The sequence below is a fragment of the Mustela lutreola genome, chromosome 6 (assembly GCF_030435805.1).
Source record: "Mustela lutreola isolate mMusLut2 chromosome 6, mMusLut2.pri, whole genome shotgun sequence".
NCBI classification, from domain to species: domain Eukaryota; kingdom Metazoa; phylum Chordata; class Mammalia; order Carnivora; family Mustelidae; genus Mustela; species Mustela lutreola.
Window position 1 is genome coordinate 85328610 of NC_081295.1, and position 17517 is coordinate 85346126.

The window sequence follows — 17517 nt, forward strand, 5'->3', positions numbered from 1 at the left end:
AGCATGAAAGGGAAAGTACAGAATTCTCAGTGGGACATGGGGAAGGAAGCTTCTTGGGGCAGTCGGCAGTCGAATTAGGAGACAGTTCTTCCTTTGGAATCTCATCTGTCAGCTGTGTCTTTAGAGGGCTGATGCTCTCGCAGTCTGGCCAAACTTGTTCCCTTCACCAGTTTTTAGAACAAAATCTATCAGTCTCTGTTTTTTTGGTCAAAAAATGTCAGGGGTAGACTCCAAATGTTTTCCTAGGGGAAGAACTCCCACTCACAGTACTCAGCTTCATGAGCTCTCCGTTGAATAGACTATTGTCCCAAAAGTTGCTCTCTGGCTCGGCTGCCAACCTGGAAACCTCTCCCTGCTGCCCTAAATCCTGGCTCCTTTTTTTGGTGGGGGGGCCCTTTCTGGGATCTCTCCCATTGGGACTTTGATTGCTGAGCCCACAGTCAGCCCCCGGTGCCACCACTGACTACTTCTTTCCACCCATTATGTCCAGGTCCTACTGCATGGACAATAAATCACTTTGTTCTGGCCACAGCTACCCAGAATGAATGTGAGGCATCTTCCACCTGCCAGACCCTCTGATATTTAAAGGAGATTCTGGGATTCCTGAGTATCTTTTCTTCTACCTTCCAAAGAGACCTTTACCGAATGCAGACCATGTATCATACCCTGGGCCAAGAGTTCCAACTCCATCAGGCCATTTAATCCTCATAGTAGTCTTTGCTATCAGTGGGATGGGGAGGGGAGGGATCCAAGACTCTGAGAGGATAAACAGCTGTTTAGGTCCCACAGATGGCCAAGAATGAAGCCAGGTCAACTCAGGTCTATCAGGCTTCAAAGGTCACCATCTTCTCTTGGCCACTATAAGGACCTATTTAGCCAGAGCAACTCCATCTTGGGTAAATAACCATTTTGTTGTTTATGCAGTAAACTTAAATTGACCCCCCCACCCCGAGAAACTTACTTAGAAGCAAGTCCAGGAAACCAGTAAAATGTAGTTGCCTGGTACCTGATAACAGAGCCCAGAACACAAGGACGAGTCAGGCCAGATGGAGACATCTAATCAGTACGAAGTACTGTTTGAACAGTGAGAAGGTCTTGCCCAAACCAAAATGACTCCATCTTGGGAAGGACGACAATCTTATTATTCAAACTCAATATGTTAACTGACTAAGCCTTCCCAAAAAGTACTATTTGTAACAGTTCCTGGTATGGGGTAATCTTAAATAACAAGTCACCAGACTGGATAGAACTAGCCAATCCGCAAGAGACACACAAACCTGGTGGGTTGAGATACCAAGATATGGGTTACAGTTTTACCGAATAAAAGGTAGCCTGTAAGATTGGGAGGGATCGCTCTCTTCGGAGACGGCCCTGGCCAGTCAGTCTGACTTCTTCTTTTTTTTTTTTTTTTAAAGATTTTATTTATTTGTCAGAGAGAGAGAGAGCACAGGCAGACAGAGCGGCAGGCAGAGTCAGAGGGAGAAGCAGGCTCCCTGCCGAGCAAGGAGCCCGATGTGAGACTCAATCCCATGACACTGGGATCATGACCTGAACCGAAGGCAGCTGCTTAACCAACTGAGCCATCCAGGTGTCCCAGTCAGTCTGACTTCCAATGCTTGGCATAGAGTAGAGCTTTGCATAACTTTAACTATGCATAACTTTAACTTTGTTTCAGCCCCTGATTTCTAATACTTGGTATAAAATAAAGCTTTAAATAACTTTCACTTTGTCTCAGTCTCATTTTGTTTAATAACGGACCTAACAGCCACTACCCATTGACCACCTCTGAAGGATTCTCTCTTGTCTTGGTCTTGAGACTCGGTCCCATTGGTAACTCCCCTAGGCTCCTAGCACTCCTCTTTGCCAGCTCCCCCTGGAGCATTTAGCTTGAAGTCCACTAACCTCAGTACAATTCCATAGCCTGGAAGCTTCCTAAGACTGAGACTGAGACAGTGTCCCTTGATAAGAACAGGACACCACCCCCCACCCCAACCACTGACCACAGCCAACGGGAAGATCTGTGATGCTTCCTTCCTCTGAATCCCTCACAACCCCTGGCAAACTTTTTTGAACTTCTTTTTTGAGGTGAAACATTCGTTTAGAGAAGGGCACAAATTGCACAGTTAATAAATTCACAAAAGCTGAATGCATCTGTGTAGCCAGCACCAAAATCAAGAAATAGTACTGGGATGCCTGGGTGGCTCAGTCAGTTAGGTGTCTGCCTTCGGCTCAGGTCATGATCCCAGGATCCTGGGATCGAGCCCTGCATGGGGCTTCCTGCTCATGGGAAGCCTTGTTCTCCCTCACCCATCCTCCTACTGCTTGTGCTCTCTTCTCTCGCTGTAGTCTCTCTCTGTCAAATAAATAAGTAAAAATCTTTAAAAAAGAAAGAAAGAAAGAAAGAAAGAAAGAAATAATACAGTACCTTTCACTGTTCCCCGAGGAGTCCCTCCAGGGAACCCTCCAGTCACTCCCTCTACCCTGCGACGGTAACCACTCTCCTCTCAACAGCAGAGGTTAGTAATATCTGTTTCTGAATTTGATATAAATGGACTCACATAGTGATATCTGTGTCTGACTTCTTTTGCTCAACATTAGTTTTATGTGAATCAATCCTATTGTTGAGTGTAGGAGTAGCTGGTTCAGTCTCATTCTGAGAAAATTTTGGGAGGAGATGGAAATTAAATATCATGCACTTTGGAATTAGAGACATGGTCTCGAATCCTTGGCTCTATGACTTAAAAATAAGTCCTTGGGCAGCTCCTTTAGCTGCGAGAGCTTTGGTTTCTTCCTCTGCAGGATGAGGAAGATATTTCTCTTGCATGGTAGCTGTTAGATTTATATTAACTACAATAACCAATGTGTATAAAGCACCTACCACAGTTACTGGCATATGGAAGGTATTCGAAAACAGTAGCATCATTATTTTTCAATGGCTTACTTGCTAAATGATCTCTGAGAAGGGAATAGAACCACGGTAGTTTCGAACTCCCAATGTTCACACCCACCCCCGGGCATGCACGTGGTGTGCACACACACAGAGTTCCACACCTGTGTGTACGCTCTTGGACCTGTGCGTATGTGCAGATACTCCCACCGGCATGAGCAGTATGCAGATTTTTCCTTCCAGCAGCTTTTTCAAGAAAGACACACCAGATGGGACTGGGTCTGCTACATGACTGAGCAAGCCTCCACATCGGAAAGTCCTAATCACTGAATCCATCATGTGGCACAGCCCTGGCGAGGGCACGGCTCCTCATCCTGCCCGATGGGCCATGGAGGAATGCGTCCTCCTCCAGAGCAGGGAACAGACATGGGCCGGCAGTTGCCAGGCAGTGGAGCCAAGAGAACAGATGGCAGCTGCACAGCCTCCTCCTAGCCCTGCTCCCTGGCTGCTGGGGAAGAAGCCCAGGTGGCCAGGATCCTGTGGATACCTCTGTTCCTCCTCCAGGCTAGCCTGCACTCTGCCTCTTAATAGGCTCTGCAATAAAAGACCAGGCTTCAATCCTGTCCCCAGCTCACCACCTATTTGCTGTGTAACATCAGGCAGGATGAGTAGTCTCTCTGAGCGCCCTGAACAGAACCCTCACCTTTTCTTCTTCTTCTTCTTTTTTTAAGATTATTTATTTATTTATTTGACAGAGATCACAAGTAGGCAGAGAGGCAGGCAGAGAGAGAGGGGGAAGCAGAATCCCTACCGAGCAGAGAGCCCGATGCAGGGCTCGATCCCAGGACCCTGAGATCATGACCTGAGCCAAAGGCAGAGGCTTAACTCACTGAGCCACCCAGGCATCCCAGAACCCTCACATTCTAATCCCAATTGAAACCTTCTCTCTGCTCCCTAGCTCCTAATCAGAAGGCATCTAGCCTTCCTTGATTAATCACAGCCTTCAGAAGAAATCCCTCTCATTTTACCAAATATCCTATCATATACCCCACCCAAACCGTCCCTAGCTACGGCAGACTCTGTAGACATCTCCTCTGTATCCCCTGGGCCTTAACACTTTAGAGTGATTTTACTAATTTCCAAGGGTCAGTCCCTGCACCTCATTGCCTGTGGGCTTTCTCTGAAACCGGGGAATGCTGCTCCATCAGAAAAACGCAGGTTGAAGTGCAGTGAGCAGCCATCAGCTACGAACAGAAGTGGGTATGTAAATACTCAGTCCCCTGAGCCCTCAGCTGGGAAAACTTTAAGGTGTGATTTTGCACAGTACTCCTAGGAGCTCTAGTCATTCACAGCCAGAGCTGGCATGACGACACACCCTTTATTAGCCACTTTGTCATCCCTAGAAGTATTCTCTGCCTCCTGATCTCTGTCTCAGGGTCAACTTTTGATGAAGGATCCAGACTAAGACACCAGCCTTAGCCTTTCAGCTCCATCCCGGACAGCTATGTCTCTTTCCCCAATCCTACTTCTTTTCCCCTGAGCCACCAATTCTGCTTCCTCTGACTCCCTAGCCCCACTCCTCCAATTCTGTCTCCCTGCCCAGTGTCATCCTAAATAGGAATTCTAATCCTTTTTTCCTAACCACTTGCTCTTCCTCAAATATCCTGGGTTCTTCTCACTGGGTCAGTTCTCAGTGCCCAGCCTGCCCATGTGCGGTACCATTCACTCCTGGAGATTACCTCTGCAAACTTGCACAAGTGACTTGATGAGAAGTTCAGGCCACTCCCTGGGGGCTGACAGAGCTACAGGGCCACAGCGTCTGGCTGCTTTTCTACCTCTAGACAGAAAATCGGGAAGGCTGAGACATATGTCCTGGATGATTCATCCCAGGGAGATCAGGGCTGGCTCAGGGACTGAGCTGACTGATGGAGGCCTTGGCCATTTATTTGCATCATGGCTGAGCCTACCTGAGATGAGGTGGAGATGGGGTTCTCACTGTTTGCCCCACATCTCCTGTGATTTCCTGTCGTTTCCACTTTAATTCTCTTTACCTTATTTTTTTAACCTGTAAGTAGCAACTAGAGGCTTTAAGAAAAAAGTGCCATGTTGGCAATTCAAACATTAGCCAAGGTTAATTCATATAGTACCCTTGCATTTTAGACTCTTCAAAGTCAAAAGCCTAGCTACTGCTAAGACACAAATGAAGAAATAATTTGCAATACATATGACAAATGGTTAATATTCTTTTTTTTAAAAAGATTTTATTTATTTATTTGACAGACAGATCACAAGTGGGCAGAGAGGCAGGCAGAGACAGAGAGAGGGGGGAAGCAGGCTCCCCGCTGAGCAGAGAGCCTGATGCGGGGCTTGATCCCAGGACCCTGGGATCATGACCTGCGCTGAAGGCAGAGGCTTTAACCCACTGAGCCACCCAGGAGCCCCAAACGGTTAATATTCTTAAAATCAACATTAATATCTTTACTTGAATAATATTAATATTAATATCTTAACCTAAATAAGAAAAAAAATCTTTGTAGAAAAATGGACCGAGGATATAAACAGATAATACAAATGGATAATGCACACAAAAATTGATCCAAATTCAAATTTGAATGGCATATGTATATATGAAAAAATTAAATAATCTGAACCTCATTTATAACCAAAAATGCAAATTAAAACATCCAATAGATGTTATTTTTTACCTTCTACATTGGCAGTGATTGCTATCCCAAGGCTACAGAGGTGTGGGGAAATCAGCCTTCTCATTCTGTTGAAGGGAGTGTAAATTGGTACCTTTCTGGAGGTAAGTTTGGCCATACATAATGTTAAATGGTATTGCAGTTCTTTTTCTAAAAAAATTATTTGAGGGGAGCCTGGGTGGTTCAGTGGGTTAAAGCCTCTGCCTTTGGCTCAGGTCATGATCTCAGGGTCTTGGGATCGAGCCCCACGTTGGGCCTCTGCTCCGAGGGGAGCCTGCTTCCTCTTCTCTCTCTCTCTCTCTCTCTCTCTCTCTCTGCCTGCCTCTCTGCCTACTTGTGATCTCTGTCAAATAAATAAATAAAATCTTAAAAAATACATAAATAAAATATAAAAAAATAATTTGAGACCCTAAAAGGATAAACAAGCAAATGCTGACTGTAAAAATTTTTATAAATGTGGGGGGCTCCTGGGTGGCTCAGTCAGTTAAACATCTGCCTTTGTCTCAGTCATGATCTCAATGATCTCAGGGTCCTGGGATCAGCACCGCACCCCCTCCACCCCCACACAGTTGGGCTCCCTGCTCAGCAAGGAGTCTGCTTCTTCCTCTCTTTCTGCCCTTCCCTAAATCCCCTCGAGCCCTCTTTCTCTCAAATAAATAAATAAATAAATAAATAATCTTTTAAAATTTTATTAAAAAACGTGGAAAGCTGGCCATTACTGTCCTTTAAGACAGTCAGAAGAACTTTTTAAAAATTATTTATTTGAGAGAGAGAGAGAGAGAGAAAGAGTGTGCGAGCAAGGGAAGGAGCAGAGGGAGGGGGACAAGCAGACTTCACATGGGTTTCAATCTCATGACCCTGAGATCATGACCAGAGCTGAAACCAAGAGTCAGAGGCCCCGAGGACTGAGCCAGCCAGGTACCCCTCAGAAAAACTTTAATTGCTTGCCTCCACCACTAGAGGATAAGCACCACTAGAGTAGGGAACCTTATGTCTCATTCACCACTATATCCTTAATGCCTAAAGTAGTGCCCAACACAGTATGTGCTCAAAAAGTATCTGCTGAATGAATAAATGAATGAATGATAGGGTAAATGAATCAAAAGGAGATACACTAAAAGGTTTATCCATACAGTAGAGTGGTCACCAGCCATTAAAATAAATGAGTGATAGTAACAGTGAATGTTTAATTGAGTTTGCACTATATGCTACATACTATGTTAAGATTTTCTTCGTGGGGGGCACCTGGGTGGCTCAGTGGGTTGAAGCTTCTGCCTTCGGCTCAGGTCATGATCCCAGGGTCCTGGGATCGAGCCCCACGTTGGGCCTCTGCTCCGCGGGGAGCCTGCTTCTCTCTCTGTCTCTCTCTCTCTCTCTCTCTGCCTGCCTCTCTGCCTACTTGTGATTTCTCTCTCTCTGTCAAATAAATAAAATCTTAAAAAAAAAGATATTCTTCGTGGATTATATAATTTAACCTTCACAGTAAATTTATGACAGAGGTAGACACTATTATGCAAAGTCTGGACTTTTCTCGCTGAACCATACTGAAACCTAACCCAAATTAGCTTAGGCCAAACAAAGGGGGGGGGTTTATTGGTCCATGTAATTGAAAAGCCCAGACAATTGTTCTGGCTTCATTCTTGGATTCAAGGACTCAAATAAAGTCCTGATGACTTAGTCTTTCTTTCCCATCTCTCTTCTTTCTTTCAACTGTGTTGGCTTGATTCTCAGCCTGGCTCCATATGGCCACATGGTGAGTCCTTCAGTAGTTTTGGGCTTACATATTCCTAAGGACATTTGATCTCAGAAGGCAAAGCTGGAGAGTCAATTCATGGAGGGCTCTGGCTCTCCCAAAGCCAATCAGAATTCCTATGGCCAGAAGGATAGGGCTCCCTGTCTAAACCTATTATGTGTACATCTCTGAGAAGGCCTGGGAGCAGGAGAAGTAGAACCACCAAAGAGAAACTGGGCAGATGAAAAGCATAGACTGCTATAGATGCCTCCTGTTAACGGGTGAGAAAATTGAGGCATAGGCAGGCTAAGTAACTTCCCTACAGTCTCAGAGCAGGTAGGTGGTAGCAGCCAGATTCAAACACAGGCATCTTGACTTTGGAGCCCATGATTTTAGTGTGATGGGTTAATATTCTGTGTCAACTTGATTGGGCCATGGAGTGCCCAGCTATGCGGTTAAACATCTAGGTGTGTCTGAGAGCTTTTTTCTGGATGAAATTAACATTTGAACCAGTGGCCTAAGTAAAGCAGATTTCCCTCCCAGTGTGGGCTGGCTCCATCCAACATGTTAAAGAACAGAGTAGATCAAAAGGCTGAGGAAGAAAGAATTTGCTCTCTGCCTGATGGTTTTTAGCTGAACATCAGTCTTCTCTTATGTTCAGACTCAGACTGGAACTACTACCATTGACTCTCCTGCTTCTCCGGCCTCTACACTGGATCTTGGGACTTCTCAGGCTCCATATTTGCATGAGCCAATTCCTTAAAATAACTCTCATATATATATGTGTATGTGTGTGTATACATACATACACACACATATATGTTTGTATATATGTATATATATAAGAATAATATAAATAAATGAAAATAAACCTCATATATATGTTTATGCAGTTGACCCTTGAACAATGCAGGGGCATTTATGAATGCTGACCCCTCCCTACAGAGTAAAAAATTTGCATATAACTTTTGACTCCCCCGAAACTTAACTAGTCATAGCTTACTATTGATTTACCAATAACATAAACAGTTGATTAACACATATTTTGTGTGTTATATGTATTATATGCTGTATTCTTACAATAAAGTAAGCTAGAGGGACACCTGGGTGGTTCAGTCAGTTAAGCGTCTGCCTTCGGCTCAGGTCATGATCCCAGGGTCCTAGGATGGAGTCTGCATGGGCTCCTTACTCAGCAGGGAGCCTGCTTTTCCCTCTGCCTGCTGCTGCCCCTGCTTATTTGCTCTCTCTCTCTGACAAAGAAATAAAATCTTTAAAAAAAAGTAAGCTAGAGAAAAAAATGCTTTTAAGAAAATCAGAAAGAGAAAATACATTTATGGTACAGTACTGTATTTAAAAAGTCTTCATATAAATGGACCCATATAGTTCAAACCTGTGTCAACTGTACTTTATAAAATATATATTTTTATACACATATAAATATATTTATATATAATATAAATATTTATGTAATATAGAAATTATATAATAAATAATATATAATAAATATAAATATATAATATATAAATAATGGACTTTCAGAGGCTGAGCACTTCCTGAATTAGGCAAACAGTACATGTTGTATATATAAACACAATGTATATTATATTATAATATTATAATTATATACATTATATTATAAATAAATATTTATATATAAGATATGAAATATGAAACCAGGTGCCCCTAGTTTCATATGTATCTTTAAAAAAATTAATTAATTTATTTATTTAAAAAAATTAACATATATTAGGGGCACCTGGGTGGCTCAGTTGGTTGAGCAACTGCCTTCAGCTTGGGTCATGATCCCGGGGTCCTGGGATCAAGCCCCGCTTGGCGGGGAGCCTGCTTCTCCCTCTCCCACTCTCCTGCTTGTGTTCCCTCTCTCGTGCTCTGTCAAAAAATAAATAAAATCTTTGAAAAAATCAACATATATTATTGGTTTCAGAAGTATAGGTCTGTGATTCATCAGTCTTATACAATACCCAGTGCTCTTTATATCTAATGTCCTCCTTAACGTCCATCACCAAGTTACCCTCTCCCTCCACCCCCTCCCATCCAGCAATCCTGTTTGTATTTTTTTTTTTTTTTTTTAATGTAAGCTCCATACCCAGTATGGAGCCCATCGCAAGGCTTGAACTCACGACCCTGAGATCAAGACCTGAGCCGAGATCAAGAGTCAGACACTTAACCAACTGAGCCCAATAGAAAATGTATATATCCGGGGCGCCTGGGTGGCTCAGTGGGTTGGGCCGCTGCCTTCGGCTCAGGTCATGATCTCGGGGTCCTGGGATCAAGTCCCGCATCGGGCTCTCTGCTCAGCAGGGAGCCTGCTTCCCTCTCTCTCTCTCTGCCTGCCTCTCCGACTACTTGTGATTTCTCTCTGTCAAATAAATAAATAAAATCTAAAAAAAAAAAAAAAGAAAAAAAGAAAAAAAGAAAATGTATATATCCTATATATCTCCAGAGAACCCTAATAATTTAGCTATGGACAATATTGCAAAGCTACATACATGGATGTGAAAGATGTTCATGACATATTTCTCACTTAAAAATGATCAGTTAGAGTATACTCTGTGTTCCATGACCCCATTTATCTAACAGCATATAAACAAAAAGCCTAGAAGGCTATACAACAAACTGTTAACAAAGAGTCTCTCTAGGGAGTGGTATTAGGGAGGACTTTCGCTTTCTCATTATTTGAAATTTTTTTCCCCACAAAGGTCAAGTATTTCTGGGAAAAACAGTATTTCCATTCTTGAAAAGAAATTTAAAAGTCAGTAAAATCAAATTTCACACCAAGATGGGTGTGAGCAGCATGGAAATCAGCAATTGCTTCATGAACATGGAAACACAAAACGTGAAATGGCAGCATTCTCTCCTCCCCACCCCTCTCTTCTCCAGTGCACTCTTCATTTTATTTAATTTATTTTTAGTTTCCTGAGAAGAGCTGGAGATGGTATGCTTGGTTGCTCTTCTTTTCCCTTGGCTCTGAGAGTTTATCCATGCCAAGTGGACCGTAAGTGACTAAACAAAATCAACTGCACATCAGAAAACTCAAGGGCCAGACGGAAGCTTAGGGACAGTCTAGTTCAGTGACTTAAAAAAAAAAAAAGTTTTTTTTTTTTTCCCCCTTTGAATAACCAAGCTCAACAGTGGGAGGAGAGAAGAAACCAGAATTTTTGCTCTCTGAGAACGTGGTTTGAAAGACACTCATCGAATCAAACCCTATCATTTTCCAGAAAGGTCTCAGACTTTCTGCTCTTGGCCAGCTATATCACATGTTCCTAAGCCTACACAGGTGACTTGGATTGCATCTTCTCTGGACTTTCACAGGCTGAGCACTTCCTGAATTAGGCAAACAGTACATGTTGCGACTGGGGAAGGTTGCTGCCTCCTATGCAGGTGAGAGATGCCCCATTTTCTCTTTCCTAGCAGCCCAAGGCCCTTTTCTTTTTTAGGATTATTAAAACTGGCCCCCCATTCTCCCTAGGGTCCAGAGTGTTATAGGAGTTTCTGCTCCCAGGAGTGGGTCTGGGACAAGGAACATAAATAAAAAAGAGGAAGTGAGGAAAAGAACTCAGTGACAAGGCAAGGAGCCTTTGTTAAACTCACAGAATTAGGGTTGGGATTAGGTCTGAAATCTAGGATTAATTTTTACAGATAATGTTAGGATTAGAATGAAGATGGGGGCTAGATTTTGGATTGGGCATTGGGACTAATACCAGGGTAGAATGAATTATAATGGTGGAAGGGTTTGAACTGGGAGTTAGAGCTGTGGGTTAAGAATTAGAATCTGATGGGGCGCCTGGGTGGCTCAGTGGATTAAGCCACTGCCTTCGGCTCAGGTCATGATCTCAGTGTCCTGGGATCGAGCCCCGCATCGGGCTCTTTGCTCAGCGGGAGCCTGCTTCTCTCTCTCTCTCTCTGCCTGACTCTCTGCCTACTTGTGATTTCTCTCTCTCTGTCAAATAAATAATAAATAAAATCTTTAAAAAAAAAAAAAAAAGAATTAGAATCTGAGTTGGAAGACCAACTGCTCCCTCTCAAGTCTCTACAGGTGTTTCCATTTTGGCCATCTCTTGCAGGGATAGGGTCTTTGGACTCAGTAGTGCTAACAAAGCAGCCTTGTGAGCCCTTGCCCTTGAGCCACACCTGGCTATTTCCCACACAACCTAATAATTTAGTTGCTACTTCAAGAGCTCTGGCTGCCAAAGCATTAATATTATTCTTTATTAGACCCTACTGAGCACATAGATGGCTCCTTTTAGGCCAACGGTGATTGCAAACTACCCCCAAGAGTCACATCACAGGTTCATCTGGATCATAATCTACACCAGGAAATCGTCAAGACAATTATCACAAAAGTACTTCTGCCAATTACCCCCACACTTTGGTCCCCTAATTTGATGATGCCCTGAAATTTTATGTCCTCTCTGAGCTTTTAGCCAACTAAGTAGGCAGGTTATAGGACCTGGTTCAAGGGCTCTTCTGATAGAAACCTTGGGAACAAAGAGTGAAAAGTTTGGCTAGGAACATCCTAAGAGAAAGCAGATGAAAACTAGGTCTCATTTTATACAGCTCAGTGAAAAGGCTCACAGTGAGTTTCAGTGTCTTCTAGGGAAGGTGAGCGTGATAGACTATTCCCCAGGATATCCTCAATAGCGTGCCAATTCATATGTGGGAAATTGTTTTCATTCGACAAATATTTATTGTCTACCAAATGTGTCCTGAACATTATATGTGGGCATTGTTTGTGGTGAGCAAAACAGATGTGATCTTTGGAGAGAAAACACACAAATAAGTATTTAATTATAAACAGTGATAGGTTCTACAAAGGAAGATAAAACGGGGCAACATAATCTTAATCGGGCCTGGGGATCAGTGAAAGCTTTTTTGAGGGAATGCCATTTAATTTTAGGTGTGAAATAGTTTAAGTAGGAATTAGTTTGTTGGAAAATTCTTGAACATCTCCACTGTTCTTTATGCGTTTTGATTTTTAGGTTGCAATTGATTCCTTCATTGGTCTCTGGTAGATACCTTTTGGAATCTTTGCCAAGAACATTCCTGACCTTCTTTGAGAGCCACAGGCTACAAGGATGGGCCTCTGGCAGTCCTGTATGTATTACAAAACAAAGAACCTTGACAGGCTCAAAGCAACTTTATGAAGAATAGGCAACCTGACATAAATTTGACCAGGCAGGTTCTTTCCCCCGAAAACTGGGATTCATAGATAGCTGATTAAATTCTGCTGGTTCTTGAAGTGAGGCAAGGCAAGTGAGGACAGTCATGTTCCACTGTGTTCCCAGAGAAGCAAGGAAAGCAGGTCTGCAGAGTAAGATGGAAGAACATGTGACCAGAGAGAAAGAGATAATGAGGGACTAGCTACTTGGTTTCTGTTAGTCTTGTAGACCCCTCTTCCAGTCTTTCAGGAGATTTTTTTGCTCTCTGTGTCCTTGGGTTCTTTAAGATTGTTTTCTTCCATAAATTATTAATTAATTCATTAATTTTGGTGTGAAATTTCAGTGGTTTCTGTTTCTTGCACATGAAAGAGGCTTGTCTCAGAGTGGCTTCTTATCAGATGAGCTCTTCCATGCAGCAAACATGGATTGAGTTAGCTTCAGTCTCACAGAGACTTGTGGATCCCACAGGTACATAGATAATGAACAAATATAGTGGCATATATGGAAATAAAATAGCATTCGGTAATACAATTAATCTAGGTACTACCCTCTGAAGGGTCTTATATTCCCGCTGGGTCAAGGGTATTCAGCAGCTCTTTCTAAGAGCCAAACCTTTTGGAGCTAGGTTTTGTGACAAGAGACAAGCATGTATATTTCTTGGTCCTATAATGGAGATTATGTGGGCAAAGGAAGGAAGGAAGGAGGGACCAGTTCTGCTTTGTCAGAATATGGAAGGCACTGAAGAGATACCGTATGCCTGAACCAGCAGTAGGAGTGTCCTAGGCAAGAGAGCAGTGGGGCAGAGGGAAATAGGAGGGACACGGTCTTAGAAAATTTTGTGCACATACTGGGTACTTGGTAGATGCTTGTTAAAAATGAATAACTGGGAAACGGGTAGGCAAGCAGTTTGTAAGATAACAGTCACAGTCACAGTTTATACTAAATTTTCCTTTTGGTTTTAGGGTTTCCTTTTCCACATATAAAAGATCATCAAGACGCCAAGAGAGAGTCCCACTTAATCTTGGTCTGTTAAACTCAAAGACTGTAAGTCTTTCATGAATGTGGCAATTTTATGTTCGCTGAAGTGAAGATTTAAGGGCAATAGGAGTCCAGTGAAAGCTAGGTGTGCTGTATGGTCTCATCCATTCTATGGACTTTTGACAGAAATATTTATTGAAGGCTTTGAAAGTCCACAAAGTTGAAACTCAGTTGAAAGCTGAGTTTCAACCAGCACTCTAATTTGAGAGTGCGTTAGTTGTAAATGACTTGACTTTTGCAATCACTGTTTTTATCAACAGCATCTTTAAGAGGATGCTAAGCAAAATGTGATCTTTGCTCTTTAGAGGCCAAAAGAAGTGTCATAAATGTTAACAAATCCACCAATCAAGCACAAATATAATGGTGGATACAAATAAAATAGCAACATTTGGTAATAATACTAATCTAGGTAATACCCTCTGAAGGTCTCATATTCCCACCAAGTTGAGGGTACACAGCCTCTTTTTCTAAGGGCCAGGAAGTCTTCCTGCAAATAGCAGGGACCTAGAATTTCGCCCACAGGGTCTCAGCTGTGGGTCACCTCTTCAGAAGATATGGTGCAAGTTTCCTCCGCTGTGACATTTGTCACCAACAATCGCACTCCGCTCACGATTAGCTGGAACTCAGAATGAGCTCAAGATAAAAAACATGGAGTGTTAAAGTCTTTTATTTAGTGGCTCAAACTTCTTTGGTTACATCAGTTTTCGGCCATAGCACCCTTCCAAAAACAAAACATGTCCACTCTAGAAAAACAGAGGTTTTCCTAGCCGAGTAATAGGGAGTGCACTTGCGTCTGAGGCGGGGGGCACCTATGAGGGAGGAGGGGCGCGGAACTTGACTGAGACATTACCCTCCCTCCCTTCCTGGTGCGGGGGTGGAGAGGGACATTTCCCATAAGTTCGTTTCTGCCAAGGGGAGAGCTGTTCTCCGGGTGGAACTTGAAGGCTGGGTCGGGTGTGGGGGGATTGTGAAAAGACAGTTCTCGGGGATTGGCAGTTAGTGGAGAAATGGTCTCGGGCATCGCCCAGAACCCGCAGCAGCCAGTTCCAGAACGTCCCCGCAGATGAAGACCCCCGCAGCCCCGGGAAAAGCGAGACCCACTTCCGGGTTTGGAAGCACTCCCTCCTAGCCCCTCCCAGTACCCGGTTACGGGGTCTCCGGGCGCATGCGCAGCGCTCGTCCGCCGCTCTGGGACTGGCCCGACTTACCCTAAACAACTATTCTGCTCCTCCCCCTCCCGCTTGGGGCGTACCATTCGCGTTTGGGGGGAGGTAACGCGCCCCAGAGTACTCAGAAGCCTGCTCCTCTTCCTCAGACGGGGGAAGGTAAGTTTGCCTCAGATTTCAAAAGTTCCAAGAATACGAGAGCCTCAGAGGCCTGTCGCTGAGTGATAACCCAACGCTCTCGGCTCTGCCCACAGTCCAGTACTCTTCCTTTGAGGCGCTGAACAAAGTGGCACGCCCGGATCCCAGCTGATCAGCTGCGGGCTTTGGCGGCGGCTCCCCCGGGCGAGACCATTGTGACTCCTTAGAAGGGGTGTCTGAGGAGGGAGGGGGCGGAGCGGCCATTGTCCGGTCAGCGCAGCCTACGGGGGAGGGGAGAGTGACAGAGCGAGCGGGGCCCGGGGCTTCACAGCGGCCGCTGCTACGCCAGAGCCGGCGGGGGCCTCAGGTCCGTCCCAGCGCCGCCGCTCGGGACATCGCTCTGGCTGCGAGCGGCGGTGGGAGCTGCCGAGGGCGCCGGGTCTTCCTTCCTCCCCGCGATCCTCGGTTCACCCGTACGCCCCTCCTCCTCAGCTCCCCTCCCTCTCCTCTCCGCGCCTCCCCCGACCCCCCCGTTTCTGCAGGCTGAGTGGTGCGGCCCGCCTCCAGCTGACCGGCCTGGAATCCCGGCTCGGAGCCCCGGACTCGCGCCCGCCCGCGCTCCCGCTCCCTCCCCCTCCCCCCGCCCCGAGCCCCCCGACGCCGCCGTCGTCGCCGCCGCCGCCTCCTTCGAGCGGGGCCCAGGCCCAGCCGCCGCCACCGCAGCCGCCGCGGAGCTCCGCCGCCGCCGAGCACCATGGGAGACGCCGGGAGCGAGCGCAGCAAAGCGCCCAGCCTGCCGCCTCGCTGTCCCTGCGGCTTCTGGGGGTAAGTGTCCGGCCGGGCGGGGGCGGGGGCCCGGGGCGCGGACGCGGGGGCCGCCCGGACAGGCCTCGGGGCCGCGGGAGGCCGGAACCCTGGGGGCTGGGCCCTAGCCGGGCCTACTGGGAGCGGGCCGGGGCCGCGTCTCGGGGAGGGGCGCTGGGTGGGGAGCTGGAGGTGGGCAGAAAAGGCCCTGCCCGGTTGCAGTGCCACCCTCTGGGACTCTCATGCCTGAGGTTTGGGCCAGCGGGGACCAACCTGGCTACGGGTGAGGGGGGCAGGGCAGCAGGGAGGGATGAGGGGGCGGTGTTGGCACCTCCGGGTGGAGCTGGGGTGCCCCTTTCCCTTGGCCTATGGAGGCCAGCCCTCCCTCCCCGGTTTGGTATGAGTTGGTGCCCAGGCACCAGAAGGGTATTTCCTCTGACTTTTTCACCCCCCCCCCCCCCCGGTCCCCCAGAGACTTGCATCATCACTTCCTAAATTATATCCCAGTGCCCTATTTGCTTTTAGGAAGCTGTTCACACGTCACCCATTTTTAAAAATCCAACCCGGAATTCAGACTGGGGTAAAGTTATAAGACTGTGGAGGTCTCACCTTTATTTAAAACACGTTTCAGAAGATCTGTAAAATGTTTTTGACTAAAAAAAAGATAAAACTCAAGTCAGCCTGGCTTGGGAACGTGAGAGCCAGTTTGCTCACTTGGTTCAAATTCCTTTCTCTCCCCCCTCCTTTTTTTAAATGATAAAAATATTCACATTGGCCAGCCTGCATTATTATTTGGCCATCCTGTGTTAGAGTGAAAAAATATGAGGTGGGAAATCAACTTTTCCACATATAGCTAGATTTTAAATTCTCCTTGTAACGCTTCGAATTTGGTGAATTACTACCCCTCTTACCTAACAGGTGCCTCCATCCTGTCTTATGATTCTAATTGTATTGTAAGGAAACTGGAGACTGAAGGGTTTTTGTGATTGAGCCCTTTTTTTCTTTTCTTCTTTTTTAAAATTTTCCTAGGACCTAGTATATTTCAAGGTGTATAGAGACAGTTAGGAAATGTTTATATTTCTGGTGAGAACGTCTTGGGAAGGTGTATTTAAGTATTTTATTTTTTCTACCTCCCAGATGTTAGGAATGGTTGAGGTACAGATTATGTCTGATTTTGGGGGAGTGCAGAGAAAGATTAGAAAGTGGATCTTAATGTAGTTTTCTGTGGAATTTGTCAGATTCAAAGTTTGCAACAAAGAGATTCTCATTTTCTCATCTTTGCCTTTTCTTAAAAAATTCCTGGTGGAAAGATGTTAGCCAAAGATAAGTTATGATATTACCAAAAGTTCTGAAGATGTGAAAATATTTTAGGTTTTATAGTCTTCCTAATAATTAGGTTGTCTGCTGAGGGTTTTCATAGGCTATCTAATTCCCAGAAATCTTATGACGTAGAGCTATTATCTCTTTATAGATGTGGAAGTTGAGGCTTAAGAGGGTGTATAACTTGCCCCTTGCTTACAGGGAGTTTAGGGTGGAGCTGGGGAGTTCTTGAGAGCGCTTACTACCATCACGTTTATGACATCAATCTGCTGCCTTGGAAAAATCTGGTGTCACAAGCCTCTGATTGTAACTCCTAAGACATTGGCTCAAAGAAAGTAGCTGCCAATGGCAACTAATGCCCAGGATGTATCAGAGGCTTGTTTCCTGGCAACATGTTTATGTCCTTGGGACCATTATCATGAGTGGAACCCTTATTGAAAGACTCAAAGCAAGATGTAGAAACTAAGGAAATGGAATATCCTTTTACTTTTAGCCAGCAGAGTTCTGAATAATGCCTAGAAAGTTTTATAGTTGCAGGGAGGAATGGTTA

General features: G+C 45.1%; 1 protein-coding gene across 1 annotated transcript in view; it reads left to right on the forward strand.

Annotated features, from left to right (window-relative positions):
• Positions 1–15493: 15493 nt before the first annotated feature.
• ZFAND3 (zinc finger AN1-type containing 3) overlaps positions 15494–17517 on the forward strand; it is a 335701-nt gene continuing 333677 nt past the window's right edge. Inside the window, exon 1 of the mRNA XM_059177840.1 lies at positions 15494–15668. Coding sequence (XP_059033823.1) covers positions 15598–15668 — 71 coding nt within the window. The 5' untranslated portion in view covers positions 15494–15597. The remainder of the gene's footprint in view (positions 15669–17517) is intronic.